General features: G+C 42.4%; 2 protein-coding genes across 3 annotated transcripts in view; both read right to left on the reverse strand.

Annotated features, from left to right (window-relative positions):
- Window positions 1–56: 56 nt before the first annotated feature.
- usp14 (ubiquitin specific peptidase 14 (tRNA-guanine transglycosylase)) lies at window positions 57–17,260 on the reverse strand. Its single transcript, XM_056293163.1, has 16 exons — window positions 17,080–17,260; window positions 16,055–16,200; window positions 15,899–15,931; window positions 15,679–15,783; window positions 15,299–15,402; window positions 14,727–14,785; window positions 14,478–14,608; window positions 12,701–12,781; window positions 12,495–12,574; window positions 12,161–12,275; window positions 11,741–11,806; window positions 11,526–11,618; window positions 11,280–11,408; window positions 11,090–11,150; window positions 1,745–1,852; window positions 57–1,130 (listed from the first exon to the last, which is right to left on the reverse strand). Exons 1-16 carry the CDS (start codon window positions 17,093–17,095, stop codon window positions 985–987), a joined length of 1,473 nt encoding a protein of 490 aa, XP_056149138.1. The 5' UTR covers window positions 17,096–17,260; the 3' UTR covers window positions 57–984.
- Window positions 17,261–17,433: 173 nt separating this feature from the next.
- rock1 (Rho-associated, coiled-coil containing protein kinase 1) overlaps window positions 17,434–22,239 on the reverse strand; it is a 50,827-nt gene continuing 46,021 nt past the window's right edge. Inside the window, exons 32-33 of one of the 2 annotated variants that reach the window (XM_056292874.1) lie at window positions 19,926–20,133; window positions 17,434–19,210 (exon numbers count right to left, since the gene is read on the reverse strand). In XM_056292874.1, the coding sequence (XP_056148849.1) occupies window positions 19,207–19,210; window positions 19,926–20,133 (212 nt within the window). In that variant the 3' untranslated portion in view covers window positions 17,434–19,206. The other variant, XM_056292873.1, reaches the window with a different exon arrangement.

A 22,239-nucleotide genomic window follows, 5' to 3' on the forward strand; every position in this document is an offset into this window, starting at 1 on the left:
AATAAACATCGTTTTGCTCAAACATGTTTTTCCAAGTTAGTCAAAGAAAATGACATTGGGTATAAGTTTATTTTAACCATCTATGAAAAGCCATCAGTCAATAACTTATTACAGAGTGTGTTGATGGTTTGAGGTTTTACAGTGTGGCGGGGAAATTGCATGAAAAAGTGAAGCATAGCATGTCAGAGCATAAATTCAAAAACTCTGAAGTCAATTCCAACATCGACAATAATACATAAGGCTTATCAAACCTTGGTTGGATCTCAAGTCTTGCGCTCATTTAACCGCAAACGGCTCTCCGCTTTAAGTCAGCCTACACTCATTTCCCCCAAAAACAGCATTGAAGAAGAATTGAGGGAAGGACGTCATCCCTGTCATTGTGGAAAAATTCCAGGAGATGATGCAAGCCAGGAATACCGACTCAAAAGAAAAAAAGACCTGAGATTGAAGCCCAACTTAACCAGAGCGTCGACTAGTGAACAAAAGCCCAACTTAACCAGAGGGTCGACCAGTGAACAAGAGTGTGATCTTACTAGCAAAAAATAAGAAATCCATGATACAAGTGACTAAGAAAGATACAAGCCAGAATGTCTCCAAGGACAATTACTTGGCCAAGAATTTCTTTACAAGTTGATTACAAAGCAATACTTTGCTTCTATGACATGAGCACCTCCTCAAAGGCTTTAAAAAACATACAATGTGTACAAAACATTTAATGAAACTGCAGGGCTAAGACTTCAAACCTCTTTTCAAGGATCCAGTCCAGAGATTGCCTCTTAAAATTTGCAAATCTTGCTCTAGTAGAATACCTAACTCCATTTGACAATTTGTTTTACAAGCATGTGTCAGTTACAAAAAAATGAAAAAAATAAAAGTCATTAAAACTTTAAAGTCACCCAAATTTATTGCACATCTATGCAGACAGTGCTTGGAAATGGCAAATTATGTGTTGGATGTTGTATTTTTCTTATTTGACCTCTGTGGCTACTGTCCCTCTTCAAGTACTTCCAGTCGTCGGGGGCCGTAGAGCAGAACGTACGCTATATGCCAGTCTCCACCGCCAGACAGTCGCAAGATATCCTCTGGAGAAACCACACTCACCTTGTCATCGTCAAACTTAACCCATTCATCTGTGTGAAGGTGATGTTGGTAAAAAAAAAAAAAAAAAAAAGCCAAGTTAATACCCATTTTTCAACTACTCTCCAAAACATCTAGTTTCCCTTACTTATAGATGACACACCCTAGTTCTTGCCATTGTATTCTGTGCATTGTACTGCACCATTTAACTGTATCATCATTTTACTATGTTTTACGCACACTTGATTAACACACCTTCAGCCACACATGGGAGGACTATTTGGTGAAATCAGCTGGTGTAGTGTTTAGATGGAATGAAAACCTGTGTACACACGGCCCTCCAAGGCACATGGATAAACAACCACAGATTTACACTGCTGTATGTTCTTCTGATTGGACTTTGTTGTTCTTATAGTTGAGCCGTTCCGTTCCAGTTATACCATTACATGATTGAATTCCGATTTCAAATAACAAAATTAACCAATTACAAGGTAACCTTTGGTGTTCAGAAAGGCACTAAAACAATATCAGTTGGCAGCCCCACTCTCGCAGTAAGCTTTTACGGTTCTGTGCAGAGGAAAAACGCTGCCGATAGGACAGTTATGTTCACTGAGTGATATGCTGCAGCTTCTGACTGGCAATGAACACACAGCACAGTAGAGGTTACCTTCTTTCCTCTTGACCCACCCCACGTAGTGACCTGAGGAGCTGGAGCGGCCCTGGTGCGTCAGCACTGCCTGCAGGTCATAGTAGCCGCTGTTGTTGGAACCAAGGTCTACAAGGGAACAAACAGTATTGTGACATGGGTATAAGCAGCACATTAAGTCACATTAATTGGATATAAGCACATTAAGAGTGCAACAAGCCTTTGAGGTGTATTGTATGGAGCCAGATATCTACAAATTAAATACATGCAGAGAAACAAATCAATGCAGAGAACATGACTTATCATATTTTACAAACAAGTACAGTAAACCGCAAATGTCTTTTCATAGACATAAATACCTATCAATCTGTATCTTAAGAAAAAAAATCCACAAACCATTTACTAATGAATTGGCTCACCTTCGTTTGCAAATATAGCAGCAAGCCCAAGTCTTCAATGCACAAATGGCCTTCCCCCCAGCAAATGAATTATTCTTATTCATTTCGGCCAATCATGTCACAATTTTCTCCGCATCATCAGTTGTCATCCTGTTCACCAAATACGAGGGGGGCCATGCAAACAAGGCTGACAAAATGTGTAAGGAGGCATCACATAAGTAGCCAACATTTACAAAGTAAGGAAGGGGCATTATTGAGTTAGTGTATAAAATTGCATTGCCGAATTTAAAGAGCAACTACACCCTAAACCACTTTAGTGAGTCTGCTACCATCTTCAGGCGAAAAACCATGAACAAGCAATGACAAAAGTCAATAGGTTTGTCAGTGTTTGTCCATTAGCGCACCTAAATCAATCAGAGCCATCACTGATGTAATAATATGCAGCTGTGTTTATTCTACTATGCTTACGTCACTTGGTCCAAAGTTCAGCCTAAACACTTACAGACGCTTTTCACCTTTAGATGGGAGCAAAGTCACTAAAGTGCTATAGGTCAAAGAAGGTTGAATCAGTTCATCTGGATTCAACGTTGTATCCAGATGGACTGATTCAACCTTCTTTGATTTTCTTGCCTGGATTACTGAGCATGCATCAAGACATAAAGTGCTATAGGGTTTAGGCAACGCTGAAACTTTAACAATCTTGCCATGCACTGTTAGCTGGGACTGGAAAAGCTTAGGTGTGGACTTTATCTTCAACTGCCCAATTATCTGTTTAAAATCAAGTGGGCGTCCAGGTAGCATAGCGGTCTCTTCCATTGCTTACCAACACAGGGATCAGCGGTTCGAATCCCCGCGTTACCTCCGGCTTGGTATTGGTTCAGTGTATTGACGATATTAATCTATGGGTGTCAGAGAACTTTTTACAACTGAACAAAGACAAGACAGAAATACTTTTGGTGCAAAGACTCAGAGACAGAATTGCAGCTCATCCCAGCTCACTGTCTCTGGAGTGCAAAAGCGAAGCTAGAAATCTCGGTGTAATCATAGACAGTGATCTAAATTTTAAGAGCCACATCAATCATCTCATAAGATCAGCCTTCTACCATCTTAAAAACATTTCAAAAATTGTTGTCCACGGTGGTGTAGCGGTCTAAGCATCGGCTTTGTGTCGATGCAGTTGCCCACTGAGGATCGGGGTTCACGCCCCGGTCTCGTCAGATCCGACTATGGCCGGACTCGATGAAGCAGCAGTAATTGGCAACGCTGTCTTCGGGAGGGGGGCGGAGTCGGCTTGTGTTCGTCACATGAATACGTCTCTGTGTGTGTCAGAAAAAGCAGCGGTTCGGCCTGGATTCACCTTGTCACAAAAGTGGGGAGGCTTCTCCTTCGAGACTGCCGGCCAGAGAGACACAGTTGGCAAACGCACGCAGTACGAGGGTGGGTGTTTGAACTAAAAAAATTTAAAAAATAGGGATCGATCGGCCACTAAATTGGGAGAAAAAGGGAAAAATCAGAAATAAATGTATAAAAAAAATTTTTTTTTCAAAACTAAGGGGCTTTCTATCAAAATCAGACTGTGAGAAATTAATCCACACATTTATAACAAGTAGACTAGACTACTGCAATAGACTATTTACTGGCCTCTCAAAATTAGTTGTGCACCAACTAGTTAATTCAAAATGCGGCAGCACGTGTTCTCACCGGAACTAAAAAGTAAGAGCACATTACACCTGTTCTTAGATCTCCGTATTCGCTCCCCGTCAAAACTAGAATTGATTTAAAAATTATGTTAATTGTATACAAAGCGCTAAATGGCCTTGCACCACACTATATAAAGACATATTATTTACAAACCAGCAAGAACTCTCAGGTCCAATGGCAGTGGTCTTTTAACCATCCCTCGTGCTAGGTCTAGAGCAGGGGAAGCTGCATCTTCTATTTACCCCCCAAGTAGATGGAACACCCTGCCTGAGGACCTGAGAGAGGGCCCCCACACTGGACACATTTAATAGCAGGTTAAAAAACCTTACTTTTTAAAACAGCCAACAGCTAAGCTCTTACTGTTTGAGTGTGTTTTATATATTTGGCTATTTTTATATATTCTGCTCTGATGTTACTTTTAACTAATCAGTGTTTATGGCACTTTTATTTATTTTACTAACTCCGTTTTAAACTTGTCTGTACTTTTATAAAATTTGTACTTTTTTGTGAGTAGGGAGATTTTATTGTTTTATTGTGTGAAGCACTTTGTGTTACATTTTTTTGCATGAAAAGTGCTATACAAATAAAGTTTGATTGATTGATTGAATTAACTCTGTACCTACAGTGCCTATAAAAGTATTCACCCCCAGGCGTCCGGGTAGAGTAGTGGTCTATTCCATTGCCTACCAACACGGGGATCGCAGGTTCAAATCCCTGTGTTACCTCTGGCTTGGTCAGGCGTCCCTACAGACACAATTGGTCGTGTCTGCGGGTGGGAAGCCAGATGTGGGTATGTGTCCTGGTTGCTGCACTAGCCCCTCCTCTGGTCAGTTGGACTGCGGGACTCCCTCCTCTGCCAGTTAAAATATTAAAATATGTTAAATAACACCAAATAATTAATTACACAAGTATTCACCTCCCTTTAATGTGACCCACCTACATCACGACCGGCACAGCAAAATTGTGTGTATGAGCCAAAACATTATGACCACCATGTGCTGTCAAAATAGCGCTGAGCGCTGACCCACCGCAGCATGGACTCCACAAGACCCCTTAAGGTGTCCTGTGGTATCTGGCACCAAACTTTTAGTAGCAGATCCTTCAAGTCCAGCAAGTTGCAAGATGGAGCCGCCGTGGATCAGACTTGTCAGTCCAGCACATCCCACAGATGCTCAATCAAATTGAGGTCTGGTGAATTTGGAGGCCAGGGCGACACTTTGAACACATCATGTTCCCCAAACCATTCCCGAACAATGTGTGCAGTGTGTCAGGGCACATTATCCTGCTGAAAGAGGCCACTGCCATCAGGGAATACCATTGCCATGAAGGGGTGTACCTGGTTTGCAACTATGTTTAGGTAGGGGGCACATGTCAAATTGACGTCCACATGAATGGCCGAACCCAGGATTTCCCAGCAGAACATTGCTCAGAGCATCACACTGCCTCCATTGGCTTGTCATCTTCCCACAGTGCATCCTGTTGCCATCACTTCCCCAGGTACATGACGCACACGGACATGGTCATCCATGTGATCTAAAAAAATAGGGACTCATCGGACCAGGAGACCTTCCACGGCTCCAAGGTCCGGTTCCAACTCTCACGTGCCCATTGTAGAAGCGTTCAACGGTGGACAAGGGTTATCATGGGCACTTTGACTGGTCTGTAGCTAAGCAACCCCATACACAGCATGGTACAATGGGCTGTGTGTTATGACACACCTCTCATAACCATCATTAAAATTTCCTGTGACTTGTGCCACAGTAGACCTTGAGCCTGTGTAGATAGGTCTCCATCAGCTTTGCAAATCTTGATACTGTAATTTTTCCCCAAGTTTCTTTGCTAAGCTACCTGAGCACTGTCAGGTTGCATGGTGGTTGCATGGTGATTGACATGATACCCCATCTCTTCCAACTGCGAGGCCTACTCCAAGCCACTGTGGCTTTTTTGGACAAATATCAACAGAAACACGCTTTCATGTCAACATGAAACACAATTCTACAAATTAGTCTAAATGTATTACAGTTATTAAACATAAGAATTGATTGCATAAATATTCAATCCCTTCAAGTCACTATTTAGTAGATGCACCTTTGGCAGCAACTATAGCCTTAAGCCTTTGTGAACAGGTCTCTTATCAACTTTGCACATCTTGATACTGTGATTTCCCCCCCCCCTTTTTTTTTTTCTTTGCTAAACTGCCCAAACCATGTCAGGTTGCATGGTGATTTTGAATGAACAGCCTTTTTCCATGCCCAGCCACAAATTCTCAGTTGGATTGCAGTGTGGACTCTTGACTAAGCCTATCCAGGACATTAACATTGTAGTTTTTTTTTTTTTTTAATAAATTTATTTCTGATTTTTCCCTTTTTTCTCCCAATTTAGTGGCCAATCGATCCCTATTTTAATTCAAACACCCACCCTCGCACTGTATGCGTTCGCCAACTGCATCTCTCCGGCCGGCAGTCTCGAAGGAGACCGCCTCGCCACTTTCGTGACAAGGCGACTCCAGGCCGAACCACTGTTTTTCCGACACACACAGAGACGCATTCACGTGACGAACACAAGCCGACTCCGCCCCCCTCCCGAAGACAGCGTTGCCAATGATCGCTGCTTCGTCGCGTCCGGCCATAGTCGGATCTGACGAGACCGGGGCGCGAACCCCAGTCCCCAGTGGGCAACTGCATCGACACAGAGCCGATGCTTAGACCGCTACACCACCGCGGACGGTAACATTGTAGTTTTTAAGTCATTCGTGTGCAGCTTTGGCTATATGTTTGTTGTTGTTGTCATGCTGGAAAACAAATCCCAAGTCACAGTTCTCTTGCAGACTTTTCCTCCAGGATTTCCCTGTATTTTGCCGCATTCACTTTACCCTCTACCTCTGCCTTTGGCAGAGACGCATCCCCACAGCACGATGCTTCCATCGCCATGCTTCCGGTGGGGTTGATGTGTTTGTGATGATGCGCAGTGTTTGGTTTAGGCCAAACATCGCGTTTACTCTGATGGCCAAAAAGCTTAATTTTGGTCTCATCAGATCATAGAACCTTCTTCCAGCTAACTTCAAGAGTCTCCCACATACCTTCGGGCAAACTCTAGCTAAAATTTCATGTGGGTCCCCCCCCCACCCAACAGTGGCTTTCTTTTCGCCACTCTCCCATAACGCTACGACTGGTGATGAACCCGGACAACAGTTGTTGTATGCAGTCTCTTCCATCTCAGCCAATGAAGCCCATAACTCCTTGAGAGAAGTCATAGGTCTGTTGGTGGCCTCCCCCCTAGTCTCCTTCTTTGTCACGCAGTCTTTGAGGACGGCCTGCTCTAGGCAGGTTTACAGATGTGCCATGTTCTTTCCACTTCTTAATAATTGACTTAACTGTACTCCAAGGGATATTCAGTGACTCGCAAATTTTCTTGTATCCATTCCGACTTGAAGTTTTCCATAACGTTTTCACGGAGTTGCTTGGAGCGTCCTTTTGTCTTCATGCTGTAGTTTTTTTCAGGATACCGACTCATCAGCAATTGGACGTTCCAGATACAGGCGTATTTACACTACAACCCCTTGAAACACCTTGCTTGCACACAGGTGATCTCCATTTAACTAACTGTATGACTTCGAAAACCAATTGGCTGAACAAGTCATGTTTAAAGTAAGTCACATTAAAGGGGGTGAATACTAATGCAATCAATTGTTTTGTTTTTTATATGTGTAATTAATTTAGATAACTTTTTATTCATTCATTCATTCATTCATTCACTCATTCATCTTCAGCCACTTCTCCGGGGTCGGGTCGCGGTGGCAGCAAGTTAAGTAGGGCATTCCAGACGTCCCCCTCGCCAGCAACGCCCTCCAGCTCCTCCTGGGGGATCCCAAGGCGTTCCCAGGCCAGATTGGACATGTAGCCTCTCTAGCAAGTTCTGGGTCTACCCCAGGGTCTCCTCCCAGTTGGCCATGCCCAGTAAAGGAAGGCACCCAGGAGGCATCCTAAGCAGATGCCCGAACCCCCCAACTGGCTTCTTTCGATGCAAAGGAGCAGCGGCTCTACTCCCGAGCTCCCTTCGGATGTCCAATCTCTAAGGCTGAGCCCAGACATCCTGCGGAGGAAACTCATTTCAGCCGCTCGTATCCGCGATCTCACCCTTTCGATCACTACCCAAAGCTCATGACCATAGGTGAGGGTTGGAACGAAGACTGACTGGTAAATTGAGAGCTTTGCCTTTCGGCTCAGCTCCCTGTTCACCACAACGGTCCGGTACAACATCCGCATTACTGCTGATGCTACACCAACCCGCCTGTCAATCTCCTGCTCCATCCTACCCTCACTTGTGAACAAGACCCCGAAATACTTGAACTCCTTCACTTGAGGTAACAACTCATCCCCAACCCGGCCCGCTCCAGTGCACACTGGAGGTCGTGTTCTGATGAAGCCAACAAAACCACATCATCTGCAAACAGCAAAGATGCAATTCTGAGGTTCCCAAAATGGGCACACTCCTCACCTTGGCTGTGCCTTGAGATCCTGTCCATGAATATCACAAACAGAATCGGAGACAAGGGTCAACCTTGGCGGAGTCCGACACCCACTGAAAATGTGTTTGACTTTGTGCCAAGAATGCTGACACAGCTCTCACTTTGGTTATACAAGGACCGGATGGCTTGTAGCAACTGCACCGGTACCCCATACTCCCGCAGTACCCCCCCAGACTGCCCCGGGGTACACGGTCGTAAGCCTTCTCAAAGTCCACAAGACACACGTAGACTGGCTGGTCAAACTCCCATGCCCCCCTTAGCACTTTCGCAAGGGTAAAGACTTGGTCCGTTGTGCCACGGCCAGGACGGAATCCACATTGTTCCCCCTGGATCCGAGGCTTGACAATCGGTCAGAGCCTCCTTTCCAGCACCCTAGAGTAGACTTTCCCAGGGAGGCTGAGCAATGTGATGCCCCGATAATTGCAGCACACCTTCCGGTCCCCCTTTTCAAATATGGGAACCACCAACCCAGTCTGCCACTCCACAGACACTGTCCCCGACCTCCACACGACACTGAAGAGGCATGTCAGCCAAGACAGCCCAACAATGTTCAGAGCCTTCAGCATCTCAGGGCAAATCTCATCCACACCCAGCGCCTTGCCACCAGGGAGCTTCTTAACTACCTCAGAGACCTCTGCCAAGGACATGGGTGGGGTTTCCCTGAGTCTTCAGACTCTACCTCCTCCACTGAGGGCATGTTAGCTGGGTTCAGGAGCTCCTCAAAGTGTTCTTTCCACTGCTCGACAACATCCCCAGTCTGGGTCAACAGTTCCCCTCCCCGGCTGAACACAGCCGGAGTCAAGCCCTGCTTCCCTTTCCTGAGTCGCCGGATTGTTTGCCAGAACAAACTTTAGATCACTTTTTAGAGATCTGTTTTCATGAGTCTTTTCTGTTGATCAGTGTCAAAAAAGCCAAATTAAATCTACTGTGATTTAATATTGTAAAACAATCAAAAATAACTTCCGGGCGTCCGGGTAGTGCAGCGGTGTATTCCGTTGCCTACCAACATGGGGATCTTCGGTTCGAATCCCCGTGTTACCTCCGGCTTGGTCGGGCATCCCTACAGACCCAACTGGCCGTGTCTGCGGGTAGGAAGTGGGCATCCCTACAGACAGAATTGGCCATGTCTGCGGGTAGGATGTGGGTATGTGTCCTGGTCGCTACACTAGCACCTCCTCTGGTTGGTCAGGGTGCCTATTCGGGGGGGGGGGGGGAGAACTGGGGGGAATAGTGTGAGCTTCCCATGCGCTACATCCCCCTGGCAAAACTCCTCACTGTCAGGTGAAAAGAAGCAGTTGGCGACTCCACATGTATTGGAGGAGGCATGTGGTAGTCTGCAGCCCTCCCTGGATTGGCAGAGGAGCAGCGACCGGGACAGCTCAGAAGAGTGGGGTAATCGGCCAAGTACAGTTGGGCAGAAAAGGGGAGGGAAAAAAAACAAAAACATAATTTCCAAGAGGGTCAATACTTTTTACAGGCACTGTATGTAAGGATGGGTACCAAAACCTGGTATTAATTGGGCACCGGTGCTAAATTATTAAAGACCGTAGTATTGATAAGCTCCGACGTTAACAGTTCTGCTATCGGTATTGGAGAAATTAAGACAATAATTTTCCTCTTTAGTTAAGCTACATAAACTTTATCTTGCACCTTTTATCTTACCAACCCCATTTCTAATTTGCAATAAGATTAAAATATTTGTCTATGATGTATTCTCACTATTCTTAATGCAGAAGAGAGATCGCTCTCTCGGAGCCTGTTGTATGTGCGAGCTGAGGGCTGGGGCCAGCTCTCTTCCTCTCATATGCACACACACACAGCCTGCTCTTATTGACAATGGCGGAAAGAGAACTAAAAAGTCAGAAGTCTGGTTATACTTCACTACAGTCGATGCCGACAATGCTTGTTGCCACAAGATCAACAAGTCTTTTGCAAGCAAGGGCAGAAACACAAGCAACCTTTCGAAACATCTAGCGAAAGCACATAAAATACAGGCGGAGACATGCAGTTTTCAACTGCCTAGCTGGTAGTTCGTCCCTCGTTGCCCCATCCACCTCAGGTATGTTATGTATGCTAGCAGCCTTGAGCTCACACGGAGTTAACTAAATTATACAAACATGGGTTAATGATTAAAAGTAATGCTCTGTCCAGACATGAGAAAATAAAGCCATATTAATTCTGTTCTCAATTTGTTTTTTTCTCTTAAAGAAAAATAACAAAAAGAACCGATAAGAGTACTGTTAAAGTACCGGATTGATAAGCAGTATCAGTAAGAGTGGTAGTATCATTAAAATCTTAACGAGACCCACCCCCAAGTACACTCATTAACAATGTAGTTGCAAGATGCCTCCTTACACAAAGCCTTGTTTGTATTACCTCCCGCCATCAGGTGAACATGGTGGCAACTGATGATGCAAATCAAACTGATGTGATTGGCTGAAGTGAATACTCTTTGAAAATGTGCATTTGTGAATGAGGATTTGAGCACACTTCAACATTTGTCTCAAATACAAAAAAAAGTAAAGACGTTATCTGCAGAGTAATACAATCTAAATTTAGAAATTTATCCATGGAATTATTTTCTTCAGATACAAGTTGATAAGTATTGTATCCAGGAAAAGAAAGTTTGTGTTTTACTTACTTGTTTGTAAGATATGCTGGACAAGTGTCAATCAGGTTCTTTGCCTGGGTAAACTTGTTTTTGAAACTGAAAAATAGGAACTTTCCAAACCAACCTACCATCAGCGAATGAGAAAGGCTCGTATTTCACTTCTTTCCCTGTACCTGGCTTCTTCACCAACTGTCGCACACCCATAGAAAAAGAAACGAGAAAAATCAGGGAGAGACACCATAGAAAGCATAGCAATTATGCAATTATGAGGTAAACAGAGGGAGAAAAATGTTTGAATGGGTAGCCTGTTCACCTAACCTTCTTTTGATTTTGCTCTAGCTTTTTGTCTTCCATCTCCTTGAATTTTGACCTGACAGGCAACATTTTCTCTTGCAGCTCAGTGGTGCACAGCTCATAGACATCCAGTATGAGGGGAAACTTGACATCCTTAATAAACAAAACAATGGAATTTCAGGTAAGGCTTCAACTGACCCTTTATTGTGGGACATATCTTAGATAACCAATCACATTAGGCCTTACAGGCCATTGCAATTAAACACAAACCTTAAGGACTTTGGCATTGACAGACTCTTTTTCTTTGTAGAAAAAACGAACCATCTGAATTGTCAGGTAGGCAGGGAGACGGCTGAGTTTTGACTAGGAAGGTGCAAAGGAGATGAAGTTGTACAAGTTCAAAACATTTGGCAGTTTTGTCAATTATTTTCTTTCAAATACCAAATTAAGGGTGAATCATATTTGATTGAAAAAAAAAATCTTACAGATTTTATATATAGGGCATTTCTGTCCAAGGATGGAGACAATTTTGTGATTTCTTCTTGCAGTCTCTGGGAGGATGAAATAGATATGATCAGGTCCATGTTACTATGGAGACAGACAGAGCACTACTTTCTGTGAGTGAGAGTGTGTGTGTGTGTGTGTGTGTGTGTGTGTGTGTGTGTGTGTGTGTGTGTGTGTGTGTGTGCGTGCGTGCGTTAATTCCTTCCAAACTCACCAGCTCTCAGCAAAAACAAATTCATGTTTACAAATTGCCCACCTACCAGGGGTGCATTTGATTAACATTACTAGACACACATTAATTGCCACACATGTGGGTACATCACTTGCAAAGTGAGAAATTAAGTGATCTCGTTTTCTCCGAGTTGTTTCCAGCGTTCTCTGCTGCCAAGTCAGCTACATACCAGCCTTAGTCCTGTGGCCAGGTACTTGACCTCTTGGTTGATGAAGCAGCTGAGCTGGAGCTGGCTCTCCTTGCCCTTGGTGGGCTCTTCCTCTTCAGACTCTGTACATTTCATTCTGGGCAGGTAAGAGGTTAAGAAAAGACTGACAGAGTAGCACATACCAGACTCCTGGGAGAGCTTAGCTCATTCCTCCTTCATTTGGTTGTAATTCACACAAAATCCTTTGTGATGTGAATTAAGGGGTCCTTGCAATGGAAAATCAAAAACCCCTTTGTGTCATTAAGTTAAACCAGAGAACAGTTAGGTTAAATGACGTGACAGGTTAGAAGGATACGTGGTTTCATATTCCACACCGAAATACTGGTCAATAAAGTTCTTTGTAGAAGCAGAAGCAGCTCCGCTTTCAGAATCAGTCTGCATAAAGATAAAAATGGAAAATTTTGCACGGTCGTAGGTTGCATCCGCCATCTTAAGGTGCAAGACTAAATAGTAACATCAACTTTTGATCACAAGGTACTAGACAGTGACAAATGCATTTACCTCCATCGGAGTTTCTGGCTCTAGAGGCTCCAACTTCTGTTGAAGGACTCTCATCATTTGCAGCCAGCACTCATTGGCATCCTGGGAGAGGAGAAACAAAAAAGTAAACTAGTGAGAGACCATATCGTCACATAAAATCAAAGGCTGGCATCAGCATTTAAATAAAACCACTAATTATATTTAAAGGACCATACCGGTGTTTGTGTGTATTTTAGCCCACAGTGTTAAAACCGGTTACCACATTGATATGGCCTTTAAAGCTATGCTGTAAAATGTCTATAAAAAAGAAAATCTGTTTACTAGGGATGTCCCGATCCGATCTAAAGGATCGGGATCAGGGCCGATCCAGGCATTTTTTAAGAGATCGGATCGGATTGAGCAGAAAATAAATCCAATCTTTTGTTATGTTTTGCGACACCTCCGCTCAGTCCGCTGTCACGCAGCTGTCGTAAACGGGGAGCACAATTTGCGGCAGAATCAGGCATGACCAGGATGCAGCTAAAATGTCTGAAGTTTGGCGTTATTTTAAAATAGAAACTGAAAATAGCCCAACAGCCACTTGCAATGCAAGCATTTCGCGGGGCAGTTTTTGTAGAGCTGCGTACAATACCACTAACTTGATTAGGCACCTAAAAAAAACACGCAACGGAATTTAACGAGTTCACTCAGCTAACCAAGGCAAAGGCTGCAACGAAGCAACTCACACTGGAGGGTACTTTTAAAAAGGAGAAATTTCCTCCCGGCAGCGACAAGGCCAAAAAGATAACTGAAAAAGTCGCTGAATTCATCACTTTGGATGACCAGCCCATCGCTGTGGTAGAGGACACTGGTTTTCGCCATCTTTTGGAGCTGTTGGAGCCACGTTATGTCCTACCCTCCCGACACTACATGTCCTGCACAGCCCTGCCGGTGCTGTACAACAAGATTCGTGACCACCTACGAGGTCTTTTATCAGATGTGAAGGCTATTGCATTTACTACAGACATTTGGAGTTCTGATGATAGCCCTATGTCACGGCACACTGGATCGACTCCGCTTTTGAGTTGAAGTCTGCAGTATTGCATGAACATCCATTTCGCGAGTCTCATACAGCAGAGTATGTCAAACAGGTAATCGAGGAGATGCTGAACATGTGGGAAATAGACACGCATTTTGTGACTATTTGCACTAAGTGGAATAAGCTATATATTTTAGTTTGTTTACAATTACTTGGCTATTTTGTTAAAGAACAAATTAAAACCAGCGCTGCACTACAAGTGGACTTGTGATAAGAGGCATATTTATACTGTTTATTTTGAAAATAAATAAAAACCCATTAAGGAACAGCTTGGATGCAGGCATTTTCTTTCTTAATGCATTGCAGAGCTAGTCAATTGTCAAGCATATACATTGGATCGGTTATTCTAGGAAAATGTATCGAATCGGAAGATAGCAATATTAAATGATCGAAATCGGATCAGGGCTAAAAAAACTTGATCGGGACATCCCTACTGTTTACATTCTTTTCCCCATCAGAATACTTGAGCACATGTTGTTGATCCAAATGATAGTGATTGACATCAAAAAGGTGCAAAAGTGTGCACACAAACTCAAAACTGCCTTTTTGTGTCAGCTGCTCATACTCAAAACTGTTATTTAAATGTTTGCTAATCAGTCATGCTACTTTTTGAATGTCTAAACACAAGGCCCCAAGTTTAACACAAATTCATTCTCACAAATTTAATTATTGGTAGCAGTGGCTAGTCATGGTGTGCAAAGGCAGGGCAGAACTGCTTACCTGCTGGAGATACTGTCCCTGGTCTCCCTTTTCAGCAAACTGTGGAAAGGCCATGTGAAGGAACTGGAGTAAGATGATGGGTGGAAGGCTAGAGGAAGTCTTGTCCATGGTCTCATATAAGTCACGAAGGGCTGTGGGTTAGAGGAGAACACACTCATTGTCTATGTGTTTAGAAGTCAAAGAGATTGATATAGCTCTCAAAAAGTATTAAATCCAATATATGTTGTTCATGAGGGAATGTCCGGTAACCTGCTGTGATGTACTGGGATGGTGCATTTGCCCCTGAGGGTCGCAGTGCACCTGAATACCTGTAGGGGGAGACAGACAATTTTAACAGGAGCCAAGTTTCCTTTATATTAGTGTAGGTGCAGTGGCCTCTCACAGCTGGAAAAATGCAGCTGTGGCTACAAAAATAAATACAATGAAAATACATCCCCTGTGCCTTTTTTCAGATGACACCAAATGAGACATAAATATTCAATATGCTGTGATAAACTAATGTAACATTATGCTGGCTTTGAGCATATCATGGAATGTTTTTTTTTTAATTGAATGAGAATTATCATACTGTCCCTGATGACTTGCATTGCAATGAAGCTGACAAGCAGGAGCTGCATGTCCAGTATGGAGTACAGGATGGATGAATGTGAAAATGAAATCTTATCGGCTGACATTAGGAACTGACAAAAATATGAACCTTCTTTGAAAATTCCAAACTATCCCTGCAAACATTCCTAGTTTTTTACCGACAATAAAAACAGGCCTTCTATTTTTAAAGTTTTCTGATACAGTTTAGAGCTTGGTAATAAAAATAATCCCACCTTTTAAGGGAAGATTTAAGCTCTGGCACAGAGCGCAGACACTGCACTGTAGCATTCATATAACAGGTGTTACCCAAGTTTGTTAGCCCACAAGGCAGCTCCATCTGCAAAACATAGGGAAAATTATATTTAATGCTTCTGAAGAGGACAACAAAACGTTTCCCTTACCACAACCAAGTGAATGAATTTAAAGAAATAATGGCTCATTGTATAGCCTAACATTTAAACTGCTTGGCATTGTTACAATGTGATTGTTTTCAATCAAAAACAAAACAGACTCATTGAAAGAGCCATCTGAATGCAGAATATAGTGCAGACCAGTGCAGTACACAAGAATTACATTTTCTCTTAGTCAACTTGTAGTATTCAGTCTAACTCACAGCTGATGCCAGCTGCTCCTCAGTCATGTCCTCTACGAACATGGGCCGGACAGCAGGCTCTTCAGGCAGAGCATCTGCAGAGCCCATCATCAACAGTGTCATTCCCTAAAAGAGATGATTACATTCAACCACCAATCCAAAAAATGCACATGTAAATTATCAATGAACATATTGAGCCTTGGTTTAGTTATTTGTTCTTGTCCACCTCTGCTACACTCACATTTTTCAGTTTGATGTTTCCCCATTCATCATCCTAAAACAGAGACCAGACACCAATTAGTACCTATTAACTGATCTCCACAAAACATTATACACAATGTTTTAGTCACATGTCCTGCTGACATATAGGCTTGATTGTTGCTTTGAGAGGCACTACCTTTAGAGTGCCTCCCTTCACCATGACCTTCTGTCTCTCAGGTTGAACTCCTGTCAGGGCAAAGAGCTGAGCCTTAAAAACCATGGGTGGCTCCTCGGTATTGAGCTCAACTGCATCAAACTTCTCCTTGCCCCATTTCACATTCACTGAAAGAGATGAAACAAAGCAACACAGCTCCTTTTGTTATCACCTCCGCACATTGACTAAGTGATGGGTAACACGACTGCTCCGCCAAACTGTGGTCATGCCACCTATGACACAGCATATAGCCTACTGTGCATTGAAAGCATTTACTTAAGTGTTTATATGGCATCAAGAGTGTTAAGTAATATTTGAAATAACAGGGCTGAGTGACATTTTTTTTTGTGCAAAGCTGACAGGTTTTCCTTCTTTTAAAACGAGATCCTTACATACTGAGTTTGAAACGGTAAATTCATGTTTTGATGTCCCGGTAGCAAACCGCAACAGCACGGATATCGTAAACTTTCTCTTCTAGCAAGTGTACCATCACCATCTACTCTTCCACAGAAAACAGTGATAGCAGTAAACCAGGAACTAATAGAAAATGACAGGCGAAATGCAGAAATTGAAGAGGACGTAGCGAAACAGCAGCTAGCTTAGCTGTAAACAAAGTGACGGAGCATCTAGTTGTTGGCAATCTAAATTAGCTAGCTAAGTCATTAGCTTCTAGCTAGCGGCATCTTTTCCAGAAGTCAGGCGCCGGCAAGTTGGCCACGGTTGATAGATGATCCTGATCAAATAACCAGCCATACCAGCGTTGCAATAAATTGGTTCATCTGGCAAAGAATAGTCTTTTGCGACACTTGCAGAACGATTATTCAGAGAATCCCCACGGCCTTGTTATAATGCTAGCAAGGCAAGGAAGATTGCTAACTAACGATAGCTTGTTGACTGCTCGGTATGCTAACGTTAGAAAGGCTAAGATGCTAAAAGTCATTACTGGACTAAAACACGTGCAGAGCTTCAACGTTTTTAATATCAGCTATCTTCAAAGTATTTCTTACCTGTAAACACCGGCATATTTGGACACCTTTTTTCCCACCTCAACCCTATTTCCTTTTTTTATATCCACCGGGGCGCGAACGTAGTTGCCTCCGTTCTTGTAGTCAGAACTTCATTCAAACAGGATGACGCTGCAACAACACGCTGAACACTGGTCGACTCGATCTGCTATCGACTATTCCACCCGATCCGAGGAGCCCACCCACAACTGGAACGGCAGATCTGTTCTCGACTATACAGCGGTCAAATACTGTGTTGATCAACAAGATTACTCTCCAGTAAACGATTAATGTTTTTTTTTAATCTGACCTATGTAAAGTCTATAAAGACATCTCCGATGTAAAGTAGCCCTCGCACAAGATCAGGCTTCCGGCCGGAGTCCCCTCGGACCACATCACTATGATAGGTTCTCACTATTGCATGTGTGCCGGAAACCAGAGTGCGATCTAAACCTCTCACCCACATCAAAAGCACTGAAATCAAGTACAATGAATGATAAAGATATGTTTATTGACACATATCCATCAGTGCGGCCTCCAATGCAACTTAACATGCAATTAATCCAAGACAAAATAAGAGATCATATAGTTCCAGTGCTTTTTCAACTGAACAAAAATGTAAAAAAAAAATCCAACAGATTATTGCGGAGGTATTCCATAATCCTTATGTCTCTCTAATTATGTACAGTATGAGGGGGGATGCATTCACGGGACATTACCGTAAGAGAACTTCGCTGACAAGGGCAGTCACTGACACGTCTTAGCATTGTTTTAGGTAACGCACCCCGAAACTTGTCATCTGATAATGGAGTTATGTTAACTGTTTAGACATACTAACTCCATTGCAAAATGTCCACACACACTGTGTATGTGTGTATATCTATATATATATATTATATAGTTATACACTCAAAACCTGATAAGGTCTGATAAAACCCAGTGTGAATTGTGGTTTTATCAGAATTTTTTTTTTTAAAATAAATGATGGAAGCGTTAAGATTTGTCTTGTTTTGGAGAAAAACCACAAACGGATATGGCAGTAAAATCGTTATCCAAACGTTAAGGCACTAGGTGGGCGAAATGCTACACCTGTTTAGTCTTCTACAAATAATTTACAATTCAAACAGTGCAGTTTTACATTTGTTAACTTAATGTTTTCCTTTTGAACCATTTATCTATGAATCAATGTAAGGCAATACATTACAAAAAATAAACAATACAAGAAAAAATATTACAGAAACAATGTACCCAATGAACACACAGGAAAAAAAAAATCAATGAAGTTTTAGGTCTCCTATATGCCAATACAATGGAATTTCCTTATGGCTTGGAGCAATAAAAATAATTATAATAAAAATAATGCATAGATTTAAATGATCTTGCATGCTCCTCACTCAATACTCAAAACATCTAATACTCCTTTCCCAATACTCTGTCTCAACCCTGATAACTGACTCGCAGAGTAATAAGAATAGAGGTGAAAAGGCCACCAGAGTCCATCAGATGAAGGCATCAAAGTCATTTTAGCTGGAAAAAGAAGTATTCTTGTACTTGGCAAGAATATTTGTTTTTCTTTAGGCAGGGAAGGAAAATACAAAAAAACAAAATCATTCTCCACCCCTGAGATGCATCCACTCACCCATAGTTTAAGCCAGTCCCTGTGACAGTACCCTTGTGTTGACCATGTACATACAAGCAAGAGTCCTAGGAAAACTCCCCTTTGACCATTCCATTCTGGTTACAACTGTCGATTGTACGCAATATGTACCCATAGCATTAGTCCCTCACTCTCTCCCTTGTCCATCATTTGGTTCAAGATGTGAACCATCTGCTTTAAGATATGAAGAGCTCTGTATGTGTGTGTGTGTGTGTGTGTTTGATGTCAAGTGAGGGATGAGATGTCTCTTGGGTCGAGATGTCTCTTGGGTCCTGAGGAGGGAGCGAGGGAGATGATAACAGGCTTCTCAATGTCCCTGATGCCTTGCGTCTGACAAATGTCCAAATTTTCCAGCGCTGGTTATTTGTTTTAATGGACCTTTGTATGTAATAGAAGATAATCCACTTTTTTTGATGAGAGGAAAGAAGGGAGCAGGAAAAAACAGTCCAGAAAGAATCCAACAGTTCAGATGGTTAGCTGTAAGATAGAACAGACAGGTGTCCAGTAAAGGCAAACAAAAGACATTCTTAACATGGTTAGTATCCATCCAAAGTTCACATGACAGACACGTTGGTAAAAGGCCATTCCAACTCCACCTTTGCATTATGAATGATAGAAGCAATGCAAAAGCCCTTAAATGTGGGACAAATTCTAACGGAGGGTTGCACTGTGGCTAAAGAGTTGGTTAATAAACCCCACAACACATTAGTGCCAATTAGACAAATGAAAACCCCCAAATGTCAATTGGAAAGAATAACCCCAGAGTCAACCAACCATGGACAGTGTCTGCTGTTAGAAACACCCATTAAGGTAGTTAATAAATAGTCAAATTTAAAATTGTAGGACAAAGTCTAAAACATTGAGGCTTTTGTGAGTATATGGTCTGGAGAAGTTTCTGTCAACAAGTGCTGGATGTTGTGTCTGCTGCTTGGAGGCTGGACTGCGCTCTGCTATAACACAGGAGACAAATAGCAGATCATGTGACTGACTCGACCACATCTCCAGTGATAAAAATAAAGCCTCGGACCACAGCACACCCTCAATAACGCCTTAAAACATTGCAGTGCTTAAGTAGATGCCATGCTACTATTTGCATGTGAAAATTACTCTGAAAAAAAATTTGAATATTTATATATTACTAGAACAGACTGGTAAAAGAGTTCACAGATTATGTACGGAACATTAAAATTACCTTGGCTTTCCTGTAATGCTTTTGGGGTTCTTGCGGAAGGACTGGTTTGCTCCAGAGCGAGTGGACATGGTACGGGGTGAGGCCCTGGAAAACGTGGTTGGTGGCGTCTTAGGGATCTTTTTGCCCAAATGGCCAATCCATTTCTTCTGCTCGTCTTGGGTCAAGGCTAGCAGGAGCATGTCCCGGGCAGAGGTCACATCGTAGTTTACTGTTGGGGGGAGGGGTACACAGATTAAAGAAACCCCTCTGGTAAACATGACCTTAGCCTAATCTGTGCTTTGCAGGTTTTAATGTTATCCTTACAAGAACACTTAACCATAAAAAGCCTCCTCAATACAATTTAAAGAGAGACTGACATGCCCTTTCTGAACACATTTTTTAACATTGGGAGTTTGAATCATAACCAAAAATAGGTGTGGTTTTATGAATTCAAAGCTATTGGCTACTGTCTTTCCATGCATCTCGCATGTGACCACGGCATGGTGGTAGGCCTACGGCACAGCAGTGCAATACAACTTGGTGAATAATATGTTCGATGATACAAATAATTTAGATAGATAGATGATAGATATTGAGATAAATAGATAGATAGACAGATAGATAGATAGCAATACGTCGTAGCAAGATCGATAATAAAATCTAAGCAAAATAGCACAAACTCGAGCCAAGTAGCTAGCAGGAGGGGGTGAAAGAACAGCTTCGCCGTGGTTTTATAGCATCTCGCTACGGACACACCCTATATGCAAATTGACTGGTGTCTACATATCCACCGGCACAGTTTGTCATTGGACACCATCTACAGTCTATCACAGATCTCTCTCGAATGGCCACAGACGTGCTGTTTTGGCCACTGAATTTCTCCGTGGTCACATTCCAACTCGGAACATAGCCTATCAATAGAAATTTTCATATTTTGATGTCAGAATCACTTTAAAGCCAAATCTGCAATTGCATTTTGGCACCCTATCTACCAGTCTATCTACCAGAGCCTGCAATGAATTTGCCTCCTTCTTCAATGACAAAATTCAGGAAATTAGACAGAGAGTCAGTGCTTCAATACTAGATACAGGGAATATGTTGTCCCTGTGTCCACCTAAAATCAATTCAAGGAGCATAACACAACTTGATCCCATCGACCATAAAAACTTGAAGGACATTCTACAACATCTGAAATCCTCCTCCAGCTGCCTTGCTATTCTGCCAACAAGCTTTTTGTAAAATGTTTCTAATTGATAGCCTCAGGTTTCTTTCCACAGGCCCTGAAAACTGCAGTCATCTAGCCACTCTTAAAAAAAGAATAATCTTGACACTTCACTGATGAACAATTATAAACCCATATCAAACTTCACGTTTCTAAGTGAAATCACTGAAAAAGCTGTTTGTTTTCCAGCAGCTCAGCAACTTTTTGGCACTTAACAGTTTTGATGTCTTCCAGTCAGGATTTTGACCACACTACTGCTCTTGTTAAGGTCTTTATTGACATCCGTTTAAACAAAGACAGTGGCAGAATCTCCATCCTGGTATTATTTGATCTCAGTGCTGCATTTGACATAGTCAACTACAGCATATTACTGGACTGATTGGAAAACTGGGAGGGACTTTCTGGCACAGCACTAAACTGGTTTGAATCCCACTTAAACGACAGGGACTACACTTTGTGTCTATAGGTAATTACAAATCTGAGTATACAAAAATGACCTGTAGCGTTCCCCAAGGCTCCATTCTGGGGCCGCTTCTGTTTAACATCTATATGCTCCCACTAGTTCAGATTATGGAAAACAACAAAATATGTTACCATTATTATGAAGACCAGGGGACTATAATCCCATACAAGCACTAAGTAAGTGCATTGAACAAATCAACGACTAGATGTCTCAGAATTTTCTTCAATTCAACAAAGATAAAACTTAAGTAATTGTCTTTAGAGCCAAGGAAGAACAAAATAAAGTCAGTGCTATGCTACAATCAGTAATGTTAAAAACCATGAACCAAGCCAGAAATCTTGGTGTAGCCATGGACTCGGACCTAAATTTGGATAACCACATTAAGACAATTATGAAGTTAGCCTACTATCACCTGAAGAATGTTATCAAGAATTAAATGATTTATGTCTCAGCAGGATTTGGAAAACTAGTCCATGCATTTATCTTCAGTTGACTACTGTAACAGGGTCTTTACTGGTCTTTATAAAAAAAAATTTTTTTTTTAAATCAAACAGCTACAGCTGATTCAGAATACTGCTGCTCGAGTCCTAACTAAGACCAAAAAAGTGGATCAAATCACTCCAGTTCTGAGGTCATTACACTGGCTTCCT

Source organism: Lampris incognitus, chromosome 14 (assembly GCF_029633865.1).
Source record: "Lampris incognitus isolate fLamInc1 chromosome 14, fLamInc1.hap2, whole genome shotgun sequence".
Classification (NCBI taxonomy): domain Eukaryota; kingdom Metazoa; phylum Chordata; class Actinopteri; order Lampriformes; family Lampridae; genus Lampris; species Lampris incognitus.